Here is a 21,479-nt window from a genome sequence, read left to right as displayed (position 1 = left end):
TAGTGTTGTCCCATCTCATATGTTGTGCAGCATTTCGGACTGGCTGAATGCTGCAGGTAAAAGGACTTGGACTATAGCTGATTTTTCTCCAATTATCTGTGATGTTTACAGTCAACCTGACGTTGTTTGAGGTAAATAATTCAGCTAAGTGCAAAGCGGGTTATGTACCTTATCAAGGTACGCTGATACAAAGCTTTAGCTCGGCTCACCATTTTTTCTTCACTGTAGCTGCAAGAGAAACAGTATTGTTCCCAAATAGCAGAGTTTAGTGAAAGCCGTTTTGCTTTGGTGTCAAGTTGCTACAGAACGTTGCATTGCACACTTAGTTCTGCACATAAACATTCTGGATTTTTTCTGGTATAAAACAACTCTGTATTTATTTGGTACATGTGCGTACTGAAGGACAGGGCTGTACCGGATATTTTCTATATGATTAGGTTTATAGTTATTTCTCGACTAATAAACAACTCCAATCATTGGACATGTAGGAATTACATTTCAGCTCTACTTCATTATTATGTTACAGCACTTGCCAGCCGGTTCTTTGAGTTTTGCTAAGACAGAACAAAGTTAGTGATGTGTGTGTGTTCTTGTATTTGTTGCTGAGTGAGAAGCATTTTTCATACTTGTATCGCAATGTGAGGACATTTTCTTGGTCCTCACTTTTCCAAATTCCGTTCTTGGAACAGGGGTTAGGTTTAGGACTAACGTATGAATTGAGTTATGGTTAGGTATGAACTGGTTAGGGTTAGGGTTCGTTTTAGGGTCAGGATTACTCAATATCCATAACAAACAAAAAATTAAATGCTAATAATAAACTTATATTTAGACCCATGACTACTTTTTGTACCTGTGGGAGCCTGAAGTGCAGAGTTGGGGATGGTGGCGTTATCTTGGGGTACAGTACTGGTGTCAGGCTCTGGAGTGCTGCTGGTGGGAGACGTCGGGACTGGATTAGGTACCACTCGTGGTTTTCTCTGTTTAAAAATACGAATATTATAACATATAAGTGACAAATTACCAATGGATAATTTCATCTGAAAATCAACAAAATGCACACCCCACTATTAAGATTTCTATTTATAAAATGAATTAGAAAACTTATCATTTTCCTTCCACTTAACAAATATGCACTATTTTATGTTGGTCAATGACATAAAATCTGAATTGAAGTTTATAGTTTTAATTTAACAAAATGTGAAAATGTTCAAAAAGGTGCAAATATTTCTGCATGGCTTTGTGTCTGTTTGCACAACAAACTACTGCTTACTTTTTTCAATGGAAACTGGTTTTTATTCATGAGTTTCAAAACAAGGCATAAATAACCAAGTCTGAAATTTTAAGTGCAACAGTTGCTTTGAGTAATAAAGTGATAGCAACATTAAACTTCCAGGAAGTGATTACGATAGATGAGAAAAGCTCTGGCAGATCCCTGATGTAACAAACAGGTAAATATGTAAAAAATATTGAATTTTTAGGTATATAAGCACATCCATTATCCGTTATTCAGGAAAATGCTTTTTTTTTTTAGCCATTTACCATTAAGCAATCATCTATAATCTTAGATCTTAATGATCTAATGGTAACGTTTTTGTTTCGAGATAATTACCTTGCTGCCAGGCTTGGGCCCTCTTTTCTTTGGGATCTTGATTGGTTCTGCTTGAGACTGGGCCTGCTGTAGAGCAATCCTCTGTGCCCAACTGGCAAGCAGCCTGCCTCTGGTTCTCCCTGGTCCAGTCACTGGCCGCCCCGGGCCGGTCAGGGCCTCCTCAAACCAGCCATCTCTCTTTCCCCACCCCAGCTGCAATTACAGCAGAGAGGTCGGGCCAACAACTTAATTCCTACTGTTCCTTGATTTAAAACTAAGTAAAACTACAACGTTAAAGTTGCTGCACAAAGAAAACAAAGACATTGTCTAGCCTGTTACCAAGACACAAAAAGTTCACCCGCCTCATACATGACAATGCTTTTTTTTTTTTTTGGCCCATCTCACATTCAGAGTTAAAAATTCCTGGTATTCTAGATTGTGAAATCTCGGATATTACATATAAAGCAATGAATGGACATGTTCAGTTTATCTTGATAAGCTTATTGTTCCTTACAACTCTACCAGATGCCTTCACTTCAGATGTTACTAATCCACCTTATTCCTGTGAGGGCCAATGTAGTTACGATTATGGGTAGAACCTCCGGCGAAACACCGGAAGTAGTTTTAAGCTAGTCTTACTGCTGTTGCTTGTGGTTTGTTGCTAATCTGCTTATAGTTTAAAAGCTACAGTTGCGTTTTCTAGAGGATATCAAGCAAAAGTTTTGTTTTCTAAAATGTCTTTGCGGAGCTCTGGTACGTGTTGCGCTGTTCGTGGTTGTACTAATAACCAGACCAAGCTTAATTTGTGGCTTCAACAACTGCGTTGAACATGCGCCTAATACTAAATGTTGGTGTTCTTGTGAAAAGCGGTACAGTTTTCATCGGTGGGTAGACGATGAGGGGAAAAAAAGAATGTGGCTGAAAAATCTGAATTTGAAGAGACCACCCAAAACCACCGGAGAAGAGACGCCGGATCCTTAGAAGGATTGACAGCAGCGACATGAGATCAGGTATGATTTCTTGTGTAAGGAGACTGATTGTACCATTTTACCGGCAATGATGTCGTTTAATGACTATTTGCTGTGTAAATGTGTATATAGGCGCGAGTGTATGTGTGTACTTGTTACCTATTTAGGACATTTTCTGGTATGTTTACTAGACTTTTGTCAGGGTTAGGCATAAATGCAATAACTAAAATGTATGTGTGTGTATATATATATATGTTTACACACACACACATATATATATATATATATATATACAGCACAGACCAAAAGTTTGGACACACCTTCTCATTCAAAGAGTTTTCTTTATTTTCATGACTATAAATATTGTAGCTTCACACTGAAGGCATCAAAACTATGAATTAACACGTGGAATTATATACTGAACAAAAAAGTGTGAAACAACTGAAAATATGTCTTATATTCTAGGTTCTTCAAAGTAGCCACCTTTTGCTTTGATTACTGCTCTGCAGACTCTTGGCATTCTGTTGATGAGCTTCAAGAGGTAGTCACCTGAAATGGTTTTCCAACAGTCTTGAAGGAGTTCCCAGAGATGCTTAGCACTTGTTGGCCATTTTGCCTTCACTCTGCGGTCCAGCTCACCCCAAACCATAACGATTGGGTTCAGGTCTGTTGACTGTGGAGGCCAGGTCATCTGCCGCAGCACCCCATCACTCTCCTTCTTGGTCAAATAGCCCTTACACAGCCTGGAGGTGTGTTTGGGGTCATTGTCCTGTTGAAAAGTAAATGATGGTCCAACTAAACGCAAACCGGATGGAATAGCATGCTGCAGCAAGATGCTGTGGTAGCCATGCTGGTTCAGTATGCCTTCAATTTTGAATACATCCCCAACAGTGTCACCAGCAAAGCACCCGCACACCATCACACCTCCTCCTCCATGCTTCACGGTGGGAACCAGGCATGTAGAGTCCATCCGTTCATCTCTTCTGCGCCGCACAAAGACACGGTGGTTGGAACCAAAGATCTCAAACTTGGACTCATCAGACCAAAGCACAGATTTCCACTGGTCTAATGTCCATTCCTTGTGTTCTTTAGCCCAAACAAGTCTCTTCTGCTTGTTGCCTGTCCTCAGCAGTGGTTTCCTAGCAGCTATTTTACCATGAAGGCCTGATTCACACAATCTCCTCTTGACAGTTGTTCTAGAGATGTGTCTGCTGCTAGAACTCTGTGTGGCATTGACCTGTTCTCTAATCGGAGCTGCTGTTAACCTGCGATTTCTGAGGCTGGTGACTCGGATGAACTTATCGTCCGCAGCAGAGGTGACACTTGGTCTTCCTTTCCTGGGGCGGTCCTCGTGTGGGCCAGTTTCTTTGTAGCGCTTGATGGTTTTTGCGACTGTGCTTGGGGACACTTTTAAAGTTTTCCCAATTGTTCGGACTGACTGACCTTCATTTCTTAAAGTAATGATGGCCACTCGTTTTTCTTTACTTAGCTGTTTTTTTCTTGCCATAATACAAATTCTAACAGTCTATTCAGTAGGACTTTCAGCTGTGTACTGTATCCACCTCCTGCACAACACAACTGATGGTCCCAACCCCATTTATAAGGCTTGAAATACCACTTATTAAACCTGACAGGACACACCTGTGAAGTGAAAACCATTTCAGGTGACCACCTCTTGAAGCTCATCAACCGAATGCCAAGAGTGTGCGGAGCAGTAATCAAAGCAAAAGGTGGCTACTTTGAAGAACCTAGAATATAAAACATATCTTCAGTTGTTTCACACTTTTTTGTTCAGTATATAATACCACATGTGTTAATTCATAGTTTTGATGCCTTCAGTGTGAAGCTACAATATTCATAGTCATGAAAATAAAGACCACTTTATGAATGAGAAGGTGTCTAAATTTTTGGTCTGTACTGTATATGTGAGAGATAATAGGGAAAACCCTAATTTGACATATCTTCAATATCTTTTGCTGTATTTTTATCATCAGATCAGCTTGACAAGAGTGAGGAGCTGTGTACAACACTGAAGCCATCCTGTGATGCCCAAACACAATGGTCATGCCCTGGGATGGAGGACCACAGCTACTCTCAGGGGCCCACAATCTCATGTGTAATGAGTGCACCATCCCCAGCATTGCCAAACTCTGTTTCAGAAAGTGTTTTGCAGACTGATGAGGACTCTCTCCTATATACAGGGATTCAACTCATTGAGTTTCACACACTTGTGTCTTGCTTTCAGCCATTTGCTCCAGCTTCCTCATCAGTGCCTGTTGTGGACCAAATTCTAATTACTTTGATGAAGCTAAGACAAAACTTTGTCATGGCAGATTTAGCGCGGCGGTTTAAACTGTCACAGGGTCAGGTCAGTAAAACTATTGGAATCTGGATAGACATAATGTTTGAGCACACCAAGGACCTTGTTATCTGGTTGCCCCGTGAAACTATCAAAGCAACATTGCCAAAAGCTTCTAGGGCGCACTTTGCTAACACAACCTGTGTAATTGACTGCAGAGACAGCTTTGCAGATACCTAAAAATCTGGAAGTGAATCATACAGTCACTACCATGCCAACAACACAGTGAAATATTTAGTGGCTGTTTCTCCCTCTGGGCTTATCATGTTTATTTCAGATGCTTATGGTGGCAAATGCAGTGACAGGTACATTACACAGAACTCAGGGTTTCCGGACTATTTACGTGCTGGAGATGAGGTAATGGGTGACCGTGGTTTCACAGTTAGGGAATTGCTGGAGGAGCATGATGTGAATCTTATCATTCACACGCAAAGGATGCCAGCTGACCAACGAGGAAGTCACTCGCACACGCCGCATTGCTCACGCCCGAATTCACTTTGAACAAGCAATAAGGCGTCTCAAGGTCTACAAGATTCTGTCTCAAACGGTGCCAATTAACTTGGTGCCTAAACTTGACAAAATGCTCAGGATTTGTGCAGGCTTAGTGAATTTAAGAACTGAGCTTATTTCTAGTGAAAAGAAATGTAATATTGCTCTTAAATGTACTTCTTTTATTGAACATTACCTCAAACATCTGAGATGCCAATTTACTTACAATAACGTTAACACAACTCTAATATGGTAATATGCTGAATAGTTTTAAAAGTGCAATATTTGTGTTAAAGCTAAACAAAAATTCTTAACCTGTCGAACTAGGAACTAAAAAAATGTTTAAAGTATTTGTGATTCTTGTGTTCATAACGTCACTTATTAACATATATGTATTCTTATAAGAATACATATAAGAAAGATGTTTTCTCTGTTGTAATATACAATATTCCAATTGGAGATTAATAAAGTACTTTTGTCTAATCGCATTGTATGTCCTAATATTTCTGGAGGATTTGTCTGTTATTTTTTAATGTTCTAGTGTTTGGAGCATTTTGGGAGTGTACTACACATAAAACCAGTTATTTGCCTAGTGTATTTTCAAGAGATCGAGGTATTTTGGGCAGAGCTGAATTTTCTTTGCAGCAAATTCATCGACTAATGTTGGAAGCATCTGTGAAAAGTAGACATTTTCAAGATGCTTCTGTAAAATCTTTGTCAAATGAAATGTTGAACTCCAGGTGCTCAGTTGGTGCCCAGATGACCAGCTTGCAGCTCTCCAGCCTGAAGCACACCATTGTAAGCTGGACCTGGAAGAATTAATGCCATGGTTTCTTTTAATGAAGATTCACAAGTAACTTATTATATTAGATCATTGATTAAAGGTAACAATCACCTGGAGGTAGTATCCATGTTGCCCATTTGGAAGAATGACATAGTTCCCGTCTTCCAAGCATCTGATGTCACCATTTGGACGAGTAATAAACTCTGCAAGGGACATGGCACTCTTTAGGGGACACTTGATCTCTAGGAGCTGTGCTGAATCCAAAATTCCATCTGGGCTTGCTCCAAACCAGGGATGGTCAGGACACAACACCAGGCCCCTCCGCTCTACAGTGTGCCCTTGGGCCTCCATGAGCTGTATGGCTTGGTCTTCATTTTCTTTCCAATATTTAGTTGCCTTGCTGCCCGTGAAGGTGGGGTGCAAGTGTTCATTTATGCATTTTTGTGGGTTGGTAGTGCTTCGTTTGGGCACTCTTTTTTCAGTACTAGCAGTGAGTCGTAGCTTCCTTGCATCGTGCCATAATTGTGATGCACTTTGTACCTGGGAGTCTTCTGTCAACTTCTCCACCTGAGCTGGGTTTAGTTTAACATATTTCTCAAAAAAAAGAGAGGCACTTGTTGCAGGTCAGCATTGTGCTGTGTTCTGTATGGGGCATTTGTAAGTCACACTGGCTCTGAGAAGATTCATTGTTTTCTATATTTACTCTGTAGCACCTTGAAAGAAGACTGTTTGTCTGCAGCTGAAATAGAGGGGCCATCACAGAGGAATTGATATAACTTTTAAATTCTTTGTGATCCTTGAAAAGTGTGGGATTGCTCACTGAAGAGGATGCAGCTGTGGGATCTAATGTTGATGTAGATGAGCCTTCATGAATCTGGTCCGCCTTATGACATCTAAAATTTATGTGCTTCACCCTTTTCAGCTCAACATTCTTTCTTGCATTCCACTTTCTCTGTACATCAGTGCATGATGTCCCTGTCTTTTCCTGTCTGACTGCATTCTCAACCTGAATCAAAAATTAAGTCAAAATGTTAGACAATGTTTTTACACTGTCAATACAAAATGCTATTAACATGATTATTAAAACTAAAAAAAACAACCTGTATGTACCTTCCACAGTATTGCAGCAGTGTGGTTGCAAGATCTGCCTTGTCCTGCAACACATGAACATCCAGCTGTCTGAATTTCACCTGATGTTGAAACTAAAACCCAAGCTCGGTGATAAGATGCTTTAAGGCTTTGGCTGGGCTCTATGTCTGCTTTAAGGTAGAGAAGATTGTGTCCCACCTCTTTTAACAAAACACGACCAACTTTATTACTATGGAGATACTGATACGCTTCTGAGCTTTTTAGATTACTTCGCTTTGCCATCTGAAGCAACCGTGTTGATGACGTAACTAAATATGCTAGTGTAGGTTATCTGCGGCCACTTTTTCAGATCGTCCTCCCATCCCTCGATAGCTGTAGGTAGCGGTATAGCAGTACTGCCACATTTGAGCTGTGTCAGCTGATGTTCCCACATATTTTTTCCCCAAATGCTCAAAAAAGGAAGATTAGTGTCTATTGTTAGCATGAAAACAAAAGCCGGTTCCGGTTGACGGCGGAAGTCGCACCCATAAATCGCACAAGGCATCATGGGGGATATTGGACCATTTGCACGTTGCTGGACGCCACCAGGCCCTCCTGGCGCTTTCGGCCATTTTGTATCCAGGACAGTCCGTTGCTACAGATCCCGTCGGACGTTGCGACAGATATGACGGGGCGACCCAAGTCTGACGTCACAGGACGCTATATAGGAAGGCGCCCATTTTGAACACTCGGCTTCAGCTGGAGTCCGTGACACGGTTACCAACATCTGAAGCATCACCTGGAGAAGAGTCCCGAGTGGATTTCATTTATTCTCCTTCGTTGGCCAACGAAAACTGAGGTTTCTGGAATAAGGCCAGAAATTTCACTTTGCCGATCGAAGACGTGAGTTTAACAGGTAACTAAAAAATCCACGGAGTTTCAAGGAGACAAATCGCCACCGTGTTTTGTCCTAGTCGACTGTGATGGTCAGATCATATTTTCCCTTTCGCCAAGGAGACCAGAGGACGAAGATTGACTGCTTTTCCTGAAGTTAACTGCGGACGCACAGTAACTTCCAACTTCCACCCCATTCTCTCTCAACCCCGCTCAGAAGGAAGACAACGACAAGTAAAACCCATCCTTTATTTTATTTCTTTCTTAGAAAGTCTGGGCAGGGTACAGGAGGTTTTAGTGCGATGGGATTCGCTATTTAATCTAATGTGTTCTGAATGATATGTGCATGTAACCTTTTTATTGAAACTTTGATGTGCCGTGTTGGATGCCTGGAAGCCGCTGCGCTACCCAGCTTTGTGTGTGTTTTGCGGGGTTGTTGAACACCTGAGAGCAAGCGCAGGTGTGCTGTGAGACTGGACTGATATAATAACCTCATGGTGAAATTCCCCATTTTCTGTGTCTTCAACATTACTGCTTACTAGCTTGCCGCCAAAAGTTTTATAACCCTTTGTCTGCTCACCTCGCAGAGTTGGGGGAGGTTTTATGACTGAGTATAACTGAGTTACAGTTGGAGCTGTGCCCCAACCTCCACTCACCACCACACCCCTTTGTCATATTACCATTTTTGCCATAACTGCTGTTTTGCTTTATTTTGTTTAGTTAGATATTTTACCCCTTTTGTGTAGAACTTTGCATGTTTGAGTAGCTGAAAATTATTAAATCGGAAGAACGGATTGTATCAGGCTGTCATTTAATAAATACAGGTCCTTCTCAAAATATTAGCATATTGTGATAAAGTTCATTATTTTCCATAATGTCATGATGAAAATTTAACATTCATATATTTTAGATTCATTGCACACTAACTGAAATATTTCAGGTCTTTTATTGTCTTAATACGGATGATTTTGGCATACAGCTCATGAAAACCCAAAATTCCTATCTCACAAAATTAGCATATCATTAAAAGGGTCTCTAAACGAGCTATGAACCTAATCATCTGAATCAACGAGTTAACTCTAAACACCTGCAAAAGATTCCTGAGGCCTTTAAAACTCCCAGCCTGGTTCATCACTCAAAACCCCAATCATGGGTAAGACTGCCGACCTGACTGCTGTCCAGAAGGCCACTATTGACACCCTCAAGCAAGAGGGTAAGACACAGAAAGACATTTCTGAACAAATAGGCTGTTCCCAGAGTGCTGTATCAAGGCACCTCAGTGGGAAGTCTGTGGGAAGGAAAAAGTGTGGCAGAAAACGCTGCAAAACGAGAAGAGGTGACCGGACCCTGAGGAAGATTGTGGAGAAGGGCCGATTCCAGACCTTGGGGGACCTGCGGAAGCAGTGGACTGAGTCTGGAGTAGAAACATCCAGAGCCACCGTGCACAGGCGTGTGCAGGAAATGGGCTACAGGTGCTGCATTCCCCAGACCTGGGCTACAGAAAAGCAGCACTGGACTGTTGCTCAGTGGTCCAAAGTACTTTTTTCGGATGAAAGCAAATTCTGCATGTCATTCAGAAATCAAGGTGCCAGAGTCTGGAGGAAGACTGGGGAGAAGGAAATGCCAAAATGCCAGAAGTCCAGTGTCAAGTACCCACAGTCAGTGATGGTCCGGGGTGCCGTGTCAGCTGCTGGTGTTGGTCCACTGTGTTTTATCAAGGGCAGGGTCAATGCAGCTAGATATCAGGAGATTTTGGAGCACTTCATGCTTCCATCTGCTGAAAAGCTTTATGGAGATGAAGATTTCATTTTTCAGCACGACCTGGCACCTGCTCACAGTGCCAAAACCACTGGTAAATGGTTTACTGACCATGGTATCACTGTGCTCAATTGGCCTGCCAACTCTCCTGACCTGAACCCCATAGAGAATCTGTGGGATATTGTGAAGAGAACGTTGAGAGACTCAAGACCCAACACTCTGGATGAGCTAAAGGCCGCTATCGAAGCATCCTGGGCCTCCATAAGACCTCAGCAGTGCCACAGGCTGATTGCCTCCATGCCACGCCGCATTGAAGCAGTCATTTCTGCCAAAGGATTCCCGACCAAGTATTGAGTGCATAACTGTACATGATTATTTGAAGGTTGACGTTTTTTGTATTAAAAACACTTTTCTTTTATTGGTCGGATGAAATATGCTAATTTTGTGAGATAGGAATTTTGGGTTTTCATGAGCTGTTTGCCAAAATAATCCGTATTAAGACAATAAAAGACCTGAAATATTTCAGTTAGTGTGCAATGAATCTAAAATATATGAATGTTAAATTTTCATCATGACATTATGGAAAATAATGAACTTTATCACAATATGCTAATATTTTGAGAAGGACCTGTATTCACATAGATAAAGAGGAGGCGTTTTGTGTTTATTTTGTGCAAGAGTGATTCATCAGTCAAGATAAGGTTTAAGTTCCACAAGTTTCGGCAGAAACGGTCGATTAAACAGTGACATCTCTGGTAATAGTCATTAATTATTACTGAGTATTTAACGGTTGAAATTATCAAAGGCGTTGAGCCACAATTACAACACCAGAAGACATCTCTGGTCTCGATTCATAAATGAGGATTTTGGTTAAGAAATGAATTTGGTCAAATTGTGATTTTTAATTATAATTATTGATAAAGATTAATGAATCAATAATCATAATTCTAACAATGTCTACATAAGCATTTATAGGTCACTACTCTAAGTCAGATGCAGAAGCATGTACTGCCCAACTCATGCCTACCTTACTACCCGGCTTAGGTCCTCGTTTCTTGGGGATCTTGATGGGCTCCAAATCCTTTCCTGGCTGGATGCTCTGTGATACCAACGCGGAAGCTTTCTGGCTCCACGACCCGGTGATTTTCGTTTTCCTGCGGCCGGGCTTCCGACCTCTCTGACCTGGAGGTCTGCCCACTGTCGGGGTGGGATTCATTGCTGGGTTTTCCACACCACCCTCTGTCACTGTCCCAAGGGTCTTTGGCAGCACAGCTGAATAGGCAGAGATAAACACACAATGTATGGTTAGAATAAAACTCCCATTACTAATATGTGTACACCATCTGAATCTGACCATCCGTTTATCTCAAGCAAATGGTAAATACAACACGCACCGATTTAAAAATCACAAAACTCTTCGATTTAACCCCAGCTATGGAACATGAACTTGACGCAAGCAGACATAAAATAGGATGCGTTTGACAACTCGCACACAGGTCTTTGTGCTTCTTGAATTAAGCAGCAGCAAAGAAGCCAATGCGATTCACGTTCGTTTGAGTGATTTACAGTCATGTAATTTGTTCCCTAAAACGTTTAGAGATGTTCCAAGTGGACGGCATGTTGGTTGCAAGTTGAGATTTTGCAGTCAGTCCCCCAGGAATTTCACTTGTGCATCAGTGGGTGAGAATGTAGGAAGAAAGCAGCTCAAGTCCTGTATAACTTAAAGGGTGTGTAGTTGAGAGTTATAGCTTCTTACACATTTTCAAAACACCTGAACTTGTTCAGCAGTGCAACACAAAGGTAAAACAAACTCCGTCTCGTGAGGCTCCTTCAGAAATAACCTTGCACAAAGTACACCTCAAAACTTTTCATGACTTTGAGAGAGGGGAAAGAAAAAAGCAACATTAAATCAATACAGCTCAGTGATTTTTGAAGCTCTGCTTTTTTCATGCAGAATTGGAGTGAATGAACAAATCAGTGCACGGTTGCTTAATAGGCCTGGAAAGCTGCCAACACGGGCAACAGCAAATCCAAGCTGCAGGTAAAATGCCACAAGTTTTAAATTTTAACTTAATATAATCAGTTGGCTATAATAAAGCTCTTAACAAAAACATGATTACAAAGTAAAAGCTTTCCCATTTTGACCAGACGCCTAACAGTTAGTGGTATTTGGGCGTCATGTATCAGAAACCGCAGCAGATTTAGGTGCAGAAAATTTCCTAGAAGGATTTATGAAATGTTGCAGATACTGGTTGATCCCTGCATACGAAACGGTGGAAGGTAAAAAAGACGTTTCTCTCCGATCTAAAAGTGAAAGATTCAAAACAGAGGGTGAATGAGACATTAAAATATACATAAAAACAGGAATGTAATGTCTCACACAAATAAAGACCCTGCAATTATTGTATAATGTCTTTTTATTTTTATTTCATATATACCAAAACGAGACGTTTTAGCTGTCATACTTTAGTCCTGATTGGTCTCTGACAGTTTTTAGACCCGGCCGCTACACTGCAGTGTATCATATTCAATATAACTGTTCAGTGCAATATTCTAATAGATTAATTAGAAGTATAGCTCCTCAGTTAACCGGGTCTGAATGCATGCTTCCCCAATCTTCTGCTGAAAGGTCTCACTGTCGAAAAACTCCAGCCTGCAGAGGACCTATAGTTCTAGTTTTCCTTCTCAAATGTGCTTCTAGATTTATGTAATAACTCCATAATTACATTTCTTGCGAGACAAAAACAAATTCCATAGTAGAAATACATACAATCAATAGCCAAAAAGGCTGCAGAGGACTTTGAAACGCATTCGCCCATCCAACTCAATAGTCACTGATCATTCTTCACTTAATGTTCAATTTAAACAGTCAGCAATTAATCCCTCATACTGTCCAGATTCATACAGTAACGTAATTTCAATTACATCAGCCATCATCCAGATAAATCCTGATTTCAGTTTACTGTCTAAAAATATTTCCTGTTTTAGCAATAAAGAGTTTTTTTCTCCATTTTGCTCCATCCTATCAAACAGTTTTGTAAAATTTGGGCTACTGTAACGAGGCAGCTTTGTGTAGTTGCAAAGACTGTTTTATTATATTAGCTTCTAGGGCTGTACAACATTAGGAAAAAATGAAATTGCTAAATTGTTTTTGAAAATTGTGATTTATGTTATCATGCAGGGAAAAATGGAAATCTGAAATGAAAATGCGAACTGAATAAATGATGAACCTAACAAGCTAGGTTTCTTTCTACCTTGGAGTCAGAGATGGATACAAATAATGCAATTGGCTTTAAAATTCTAGGTTTAAATCCTAACAACGCTTCAGTCAGCTGTGAGACAGCACTGATAATTATCTCCAAAACCCCTCTTCAAGAACACACCCTTCGTTTGATCGTGGCAAAACTCACATCAACCTCAGAAAGAACAACCACACGGTAAAACATTAAAGAGAGCCTGCATTAAACGCTTAAAACAAGCCCAGCAAACGGTGCACTTTGCCATCAGGCTTGGCAAAAGTTCAGGAATGTGCTGCGCATACAAAAACAACCACAGAGAAAAAAGGAAACAGGGTATAGTGAAGATTTTTGCTTTTGAATGCACCTGCAGACCTAAACACACACACACTAACACACATGCTGCACAAACAAAAATACACCAGTATTCACTTCGGATTGCCCAGACAGATTCATGAGAGATTTGGCCACTTTCGTTAACACAGGTCTTAGCCCGTGGGGCTGTGCTTTATAAAAACTTTCACACAGCAGAACCAATCAATGCAAAGGCCGGCTGCAGGCTGCTGCTACTTTTCAGGAGGGACTAACAGTTAGGCTGGAAGAAAATCACCTGATTGATCCCAAACTGGTTACTCAAAGTCTTGCTAACATATTTAAAGGTGTAAAGAGCTTGAGGTTACAATCAATTATATTAGCTGCAAATGCAGCCGAATGAATGCATAACAAGCAAGCTTTTGTCCCCCCCTCCTTTCAGTGCTTTGAGTTCACTGAGTTCACAATGACACCACTGCCAGCATCATATTACAGGAACATAACTTCTATAAAACAGATTTTAATTTCTCACCATGACTGCAGTTGTAATTTTATTAAATTAACTCACCCCGTAGCTCAAACAAAACCCCAAAAGTATGCGGCTGTCTGCTCTGATGTCCTCAGATTCACCCTCTCCTGATGCCCGATCCTCTTTTCCCTCGCCTCCTCTGCATTGCTCCTCCTCCTTCTTCTTCGTTTTTCACCCTTCTCTTCTTCTCCCCTCCCACGATCTACTAACAATGTAAACAATCCATCTTTCAAGGCATTTGCCTGTCTTTTCCCTAAGCTTCTAACCACTCTTCTGAAGGAAACTCTTTCCAAGGTGTTTAATCCGACTCTGGTTGCCAGAGTGCCAAAGAGAGGCCTGTGGAGGGGCACCTAAGCTCGTTTCAACCACGTTGCAGTCCACTCTGCCAGCTGGGTGGCTGCCAGACCTTCATAAAACACTAGCAGTCTACAAAGAAGAGTCCTGCCTCCACATTTATCTCCTTTCTGTCCCTCCTTCACATCCAGACGATTCTACAGATGAGAACGGCTGACCTTGTGGCAGACAACCCTGGTGTCCCTGCTTACTTTGAAGCTTCCTGCACAATAAACGGCTTTACTTTCGTTTCAAGTCCTTGCTGCATCTCATGCCTTGAGCTAAAAAAAAAAAGAAAGAGTCAACCTGGCTGTCACTTCTGGAATGTTACAGCTTTAAAAAGCCAGTGAATGATCATGACTTTCCTGCTTAAACGCGAAACATTGATAATTCATCATGAAGTTTAATGTCGAAGGTGTTGTAAACATGCTCCTTTAGAAGAAAAGCAAACCCAAAGCCAGAATCAATTAAAGCATTTCCATAAAGCAGGAACTTCTGGAAGGTGTGAAACCATATGTTGATAAAAATGTAAAGCTCTAATTCAATATACACACTCCTGGCTTCAAGTATGAACAAGCAATGCAAAAATATTTCATAAAGCTCCTCATTGCAGAGCAAGACAAAAAGAAATCAGGACATCTGCACCTCCTCACTGCTGGGGTTTAATGCTTTCTGTTAACAATTACAGACATTTTTAAACCAGAGAACAAGTTTAAAGAGAAACAAAGTTGCTGCAGAAGGACGTGGTGGGCAAATGGGTTTGGAAGGTTTGGAGTCCCACTAACACAGTTCAGTTTTTAGCTCCTACAGATGGCATGCACAAGCCTCAGATGGGCTGAAACATATTCAGATGATCAGGTGTTTTCTGACCGATACTGATTTCAGATTTTGGGTTGATGTTGACTGATAAGTTTATGCAGTATAAATTAGATTGAGCATGAAATGAAGATTCTTACCAATTATCGATCAAAGCCAATCAGGGGAAAATTGTTCGATTCCAATCTCTGACCAAATCATTGGTGCGTGTCATTATTTGGCATTTCCATTTTTTAAGATTTTTAAATACATCGCCAAAAGCAAATCATGCACAGGAGATGTAAAAAGTATATTTAAATATATTAATTAGGGTTAAAAACTTTTTCTACTAATCTCAGTATATTAACAATATTAAAAGTAATCATTATAAACACGTGGAAGCTTTTTTAGTGCTGCAGCATTTGCTCAACCGCAGGTATTCAACTGAATAGCAGGTGGGATTTTTTTCAGGCTCCCCTTCCACTGTTTCTGTTTGCTCAAGCTTTACCACAGTTCCCAACACACTGAACATACTACACACATCTTGCAACAATGCAGACCCGTTTCTTTCTTTGAGGGAAATAACTGTAAAGCTAGACGAATAATATGCCAAATCATTTTTGTCTAGTAGAAACGTTCTTAAATGTTTATCCAGAGGTTCTGCTGAATCAAAGGCCTCCTCATCAGGACCATTTTGATTTGTTTAAAAAGTAAAACTAAAAATAATTGGGTTTGTTTATCCAAAACAACAGAAAATATATGCCAAGCAATGATTTTCCCATCAGTGCTGGTGCTACAGCCAGTTCTTTACTGGTTCTACCAAAGCTTCATTTGCTTTTTCAGAGACAGAGAGCCGGGTCGGTGCCATGCCTTTATGTAACTATAAACAGTTATCCGAACAGAATCCTTTGTCTCTTGTGTTCTCATTATTTGTGGAGGACTGCAGTGCCAAGATGTGAGTCTTTCACACATTTATCTCCATCTCCCTGCAAATAGATTACTTAGTATTTTTCATTTATTAACCCTGGTAATCAACAGTAATCAACTTGCAGTGTTCGCAAACATTTCCAGTTGTGTCTGGCCGCTCTCTGATAGATACATGCAGTATTTAAAATTGTATGTAATATCCTGACCTGCAACTTATGATGTTAAAGGACCGACAGTGTTTGAAAACGGAGTCAGAAATGGCTTTTATGGATACAGCGGCTCTAACCGCCGCTTAATGCAGCACATTGGCCTTCTACTTTCATAGTGCTTCAAACATTTTGATTGGTTGTTGGTTCTCCACGAGTTTCCTCCAGTTTCTGACAAAAGTGGGTCTTTCCTTTGACTCAGTAAGGAGTTGGGGCTGAAATAGCTCCAATTTATCAGTACCAGCAGAAATAAATTGGGGCCAAGCAAGCACAAGCACTACTTTAGCACTGGAACCAGTTTGGAGGAAAGAAATCCCACAGTGTGGCCCAATCTTTAACACATAACAGCCAACAATGGATACACTATCGGTGACGACAGTTCTCTTTATGTCCCTTCTGATCATACACAAACAAAGAAACCAAAAATAATTAAATCCCCCCAACTGCTGAGGTCCAAACCTTTGGTGCCAGGCGGTTGAAGGTTGTCGCCAGTGAGGGTGCACCAGCCAACTGGAAATATGTCCCGCGAGTCATAGCGACAGTAGTAGTCAAAGGCTCCACGCCATCCGTCGAAGGTGACCAGCACCTCGACTCCACGTAGTGCACCGACTGTTGCTGGGCAAATAAAGTGTGGATTTTTCCGATCCACTGCCTCCAGCTTCATTCCCACCTGGAAAGAGTTTTGTTCTGGAGCGGGAGGCTCCTGCTAGGGAATATAGAGACATAAAGAGGGTCAGGTATAGAACATGGAGTATACAACATGTTATACATCTGTACAAGAGAAAAACAGATTTGCTATTTCTGTTCTTTGTGAAGATTTGACCTACACATGGCGATTTTGGCAAATTCCTTTTAAGAACCATTAATGTAGATAAGAGGATTAAAAAAAAATAAGTCTAAATCTTTCTGTAGCCTTCCTGCTGTCAGCTTTATGGTTATTTATATTAGAGGCAGATGTAACATAATGATGTGTGAGAAAGCAGGTGGAATAAAACAGAGTTTTGCTTATATTTTAAGTAGAAAAAATTACAGAGTTGACATTTTTACTGTGGTTAACATCTTATATTAGCAGTTAGCAATGTTAGTGCAGCTAGGGTTCTTAAAACTACCATCACTGTGTATTTCCAAGAGAATGTAGATCCCAACTTGACTCTGACATTTCAAGACTGTCAATATTTCCAAATCCAGCATGTTCCACATAGATTAAAAGTCTTACTCTCTGAACGAACTGCACGTTTCAACACATCGCAGTAAATACAGATAGCTTGTTACGCCTATTTGCCTCCTCTAAATTCATTTTAAACACTGCTGATACTGAAAATAGGTAACTTTGCATAACAGTGTCTATAACAGTGTCCACTCTGTGGTAGTGCTGTTTCAGTGATCTGAAAAAAGATCATATTCTTGAGTTTCTGACCAGTTGATCACCAGTCAGGACTGATCAACCTGAAAATCATCTGATTCTAATCACTGATTTTTCAGTGCATTTGCAATCCATACTTTTGCAACAATTACAATTTTTTGAATGTCTGTAAAAATAAGTTTAGTTTACTTTCCACACATAGTCAAGACAGTTTTTCTGAACATTTCAGGCTTTTGAGCTTTGTAGAGATACCTTGTGAAAAATGCGAGCGGGAGCCATCTCAGCACCATTTAGTGTTTTCAGCAGAAACATGGGCCAGGAAGACGCATTGAGACGGAAACCTGAAAGAAAATCGTTTGAAGAAGTACTGCATTGGACCAACTGGTGATAAATAGAACAAATAAATTAACAAGGAACCAGATAAATATTGAGCCAGATTTTAAAAAATATGGTTTTTTCCAAAGTATTTTTTACTTTGTTCAGCCTGGAATGATGCAAATATTTCTCCTGCTTCAGGACTGATACATATCCTTTGGCTTTGAGCCATTAGTCATAAAACTGTCATATATTTAACTTAGAATTCTTTCAACATTTTTGTTTAAAATCTGAAGGTGCTGTTCCATCTAATAGTGAAAAGGAGGAGAAAATAAACAGAAACATAAATACCGTGTTTTTTTCAGCTTTTTCTTAATCAATACAGAAATTACTGAGCAGGCTTTTTAAACTGTCGCAAAAGTGTTGATATGCAGAAACATAATGCAGTTACTGACCTCTAAAGGAGAAACTGCTGATACAAAGCTGTAAGCCAGTATTTTTTTCCTCTCACCTAGTGGTGGCTGGAGCATGCCTCCGTTTTTTTCACAGCTGCCAATGGGCTGAATCTCAGAGGAATCCACCAGGCGCCAAAAGTCGTTCTTATTGTCCGAACCGTCAAGGCGCAGGCGCAGCCGTGAGCCCGTAAGGCCGACCACTGTGGCGATGCAGGTGGACGTGGTGTTCCTTGGATCCTGGGCCTCCAGCTTCATCCCCACTTTGAACTCATTAACTGGAGGTGTTAGACTCTGTATGGTGATGACAGCTCAGTAAGTAAAAAAAAAAAAAAAAAAAGCACCATAAATTGTCAACAGTGAAAGGAGACATGTTACTAGAAATTGCAAAATGCGATCACCTGTTTGAAACATGAAGAAGGAGCAGCAGCAGCGCCTGTTTCTTTCAAGTATTTCTCCCAGCTGAAATGCCCTGCTGCAGAACAGGTTGCAAGTATGACAGTAAATCTACTGTGTGTCAAACAAAACAAACATAAAAACCGTGCGGCTTCTATTATCAATATCAAAGCCGTACCCATAAACATTAAATGACATAAATAGCACAAAATATCTTTCATAATGCAGTGATCAGTAATGGTTATTGGTACCTTGGTACTGTGAGGGCACCCGGGAGGGCCGTCCACTCCGAGCATGCTTGATAATTTGGGCATCTTTCCATTCTATAGCTGCAAAGCAAAGATCCCAAAACAAACTCTGCATATTTGTTTTTCATGTGTGTCTTTTTCAATGTATCAGCTGGGATCGGTTTAACATCTTGAATCTTTACTTAACGTGCACTATAAAAGTGCACTTTCAAAACGTATCAACAATGTGAAAGAAGATTTACTGTTGCTTATTGTTGTCAGACTCCTACCTTTTTGTGGCACAGGTTTCCTCATGCTCCAACAATTCAGACCAGCTAACAACACAACAGTGTTCTCCGCTGTAAAGACAAAATACTGACATATAACCAAAATCATCTAACATGGAACCTCGAATCAAGGACATCTTTAGATAAAAACAAACTAAATCAAAGATGTGTAACAGACAATGCAAATAAAACAACATCGGCACCATTACAAACCAGGAAAAAGTTTAATATTGTGTGAATATATTTCTTCATCTTAAAACTCTTTTACTGACATAAAATACTCTCAGCTACTCTAACCCAGAATGCTATTGACCAATAAGAAACAAATTCATAAAAGTAGTGTCTTTTTAAAGTGCATTACCAGTTCAGACTCCACAGAGAGCAACATTACAGGTAATACATCACCTAAAATCTTTGATTTAAAGAAATTTATGATTCATCATTACCCTGCATAAACATCATCCCCTTAGTTTCAACTATTTAAATTAAATTGCCTGATTCCAGTTGGTGGCGCAGTTGGTAGCAATGTTGCCTTGCAGTCCTGGGTTCAATTCCCAGCCAGGGGTCTTTCTGCATGGAGTTTGCATGTTCTCCCCGTGCATGCGTGGGTTCCCACCGGGTACTCTGGCTTCCTCCCACAGTCCAAAAACATGCCTGTTAGGTTAATTGGTCACTCTAAATTGCCCTTAGGTGTATGAGTGTGTGCATGATTGTTTGTGAGTTGCCCTGTGATGGACTGGCGACCTGTCCAGGGTGTACCCCGCCTCTCGCCCATATACTGCTGGAGATAGGCACCAGCTCCCCCGCGACCCACTATGGAATAAGCGGTAGAAAATGACTGACTAACAATTTTGGCAACAGCTCTGGGATTTTCAAGAGTCACCAAACTATTTATTGTCTAACAATAGCCCCTATTATTACTCCCTTTCTCAAATCACATGTTCATGAAAATGTTCCAGATTCTATTGTTAGTTATTCCTTGTACAGAGCCCAACACATCTCAATCATATTGAGCGGTGGCTACTCTAAACCTCTTCAAAAAAAAATAAAGAATTACAAAACTTTTTTCATTTATGCATCAAAGCAAATATCCCAAACCTTTATCCGAATTCTATCAGAGGTTCCTTTTTATTAGATATTGTCTTTATTAAAAATGAATGAGTCAAAATCAGTACCAGAAGATCGAACCTCAAAGAAAACCAGAAATTGGTATCAGCCAGCAAATCCTGATTGGTGCATCTCGACTCCAAATTGTGCAGATAGTTCCTTTAAAATTCATATAACCCAATCATACAACAGATTCTCAAAGTATGGAAGGTAGGCAGGAATAGAAGTAAGACTGCAAATGATAAAAAGAAGGTCATTAAGTTTAAGGAAAAACTAATTTAATAGAAAAAAATATGTGTTGTGTGTTAAAACATTACCCCACGAGGATAGAAAAAGCAAACACTTACCTTATTTAACAACAACCGAGATTATTATTTACATTGCATCTTTTATTCAAACACTAGTTTTAGCAAAAACAGAATGTTTTGATTCCAGCTAACAAACTTTCTGTCCTTCACCATATGAACAGGTCAGGGGGTCAAACTACTGTGAACAATTGTTTGGAGAAATGTCGCATCCTACTGTAGACTCAGAAACATACCAAACATCCATCAAAAACGTAATAATGTATCAAAACAACAATCGGTATGGCATAGAGGCGACATACCAAACGCTGTTATCCGTTAGCTAAGCTTGTAGAATAAGTTATGACAAAAGATAAACATCGTGGCTTAAATTTGATCATTGGTTAATTGATATAAACAAGCTTACCTTAAAACTTCATAACCGTTGGGCGGCGTTTCTCTTCCCCTTTCAACAGAAGTGCGCCTTTTTCCTCCGCTGAGGGGGATGGCGTCCGAATTAAAGCGACCCCGCTCCCTGTTTTCAAAGCTGGAGACGCGAGAGGAAGACAGGCATTTAAAACCAGGTATTCATCCCTCCCGATGGTAAGCACACGGATTCTGCTGCTTTTTCCCGCCGGGCATCTATATTGGAGACTGTACGCTGCTGTAAACTGACACACTGTCGCAGCTCACATTCCCAGGAATATATACTGAGCCGTCCCTGACACAATGCCAAACACATGGAAACACCCTCCTTCGTCTTCTCGTGTATCATATTTGCACAATATATTTTCACCTAGCG

The 21,479-nt window shown here is 40.5% G+C and overlaps 1 protein-coding gene across 2 annotated transcripts in view; it reads right to left on the bottom strand.

Annotated features, from left to right (window-relative positions):
• LOC124865758 (polycomb protein SCMH1) overlaps nucleotides 1-21,243 on the bottom strand; it is a 29,321-nt gene extending 8,078 nt beyond the window's left edge. The window contains exons 1-10 of one of the 2 annotated variants that reach the window (XM_047361133.1): nucleotides 21,105-21,243; nucleotides 19,290-19,358; nucleotides 19,024-19,101; nucleotides 18,778-18,851; nucleotides 18,436-18,670; nucleotides 17,862-17,950; nucleotides 16,706-16,952; nucleotides 10,936-11,180; nucleotides 1,610-1,801; nucleotides 851-977 (exon numbers count right to left, since the gene is read on the bottom strand). In XM_047361133.1, the coding sequence (XP_047217089.1) occupies nucleotides 851-977; nucleotides 1,610-1,801; nucleotides 10,936-11,180; nucleotides 16,706-16,952; nucleotides 17,862-17,950; nucleotides 18,436-18,670; nucleotides 18,778-18,851; nucleotides 19,024-19,101; nucleotides 19,290-19,314 (1,312 nt within the window). In that variant the 5' untranslated portion in view covers nucleotides 19,315-19,358; nucleotides 21,105-21,243. The remainder of the gene's footprint in view (nucleotides 1-850; nucleotides 978-1,609; nucleotides 1,802-10,935; nucleotides 11,181-16,705; nucleotides 16,953-17,861; nucleotides 17,951-18,435; nucleotides 18,671-18,777; nucleotides 18,852-19,023; nucleotides 19,102-19,289; nucleotides 19,359-21,104) is intronic. The other variant, XM_047361134.1, reaches the window with a different exon arrangement.
• Between the last annotated feature and the right edge of the window lie 236 nt (nucleotides 21,244-21,479).

The sequence above is a fragment of the Girardinichthys multiradiatus genome, chromosome 3 (genome assembly GCF_021462225.1).
Source record: "Girardinichthys multiradiatus isolate DD_20200921_A chromosome 3, DD_fGirMul_XY1, whole genome shotgun sequence".
Taxonomy (NCBI): domain Eukaryota; kingdom Metazoa; phylum Chordata; class Actinopteri; order Cyprinodontiformes; family Goodeidae; genus Girardinichthys; species Girardinichthys multiradiatus.
The sequence above is the reverse complement of the archived record's forward strand: the minus strand, read 5'-3'. Positions and strand labels throughout refer to the sequence as shown.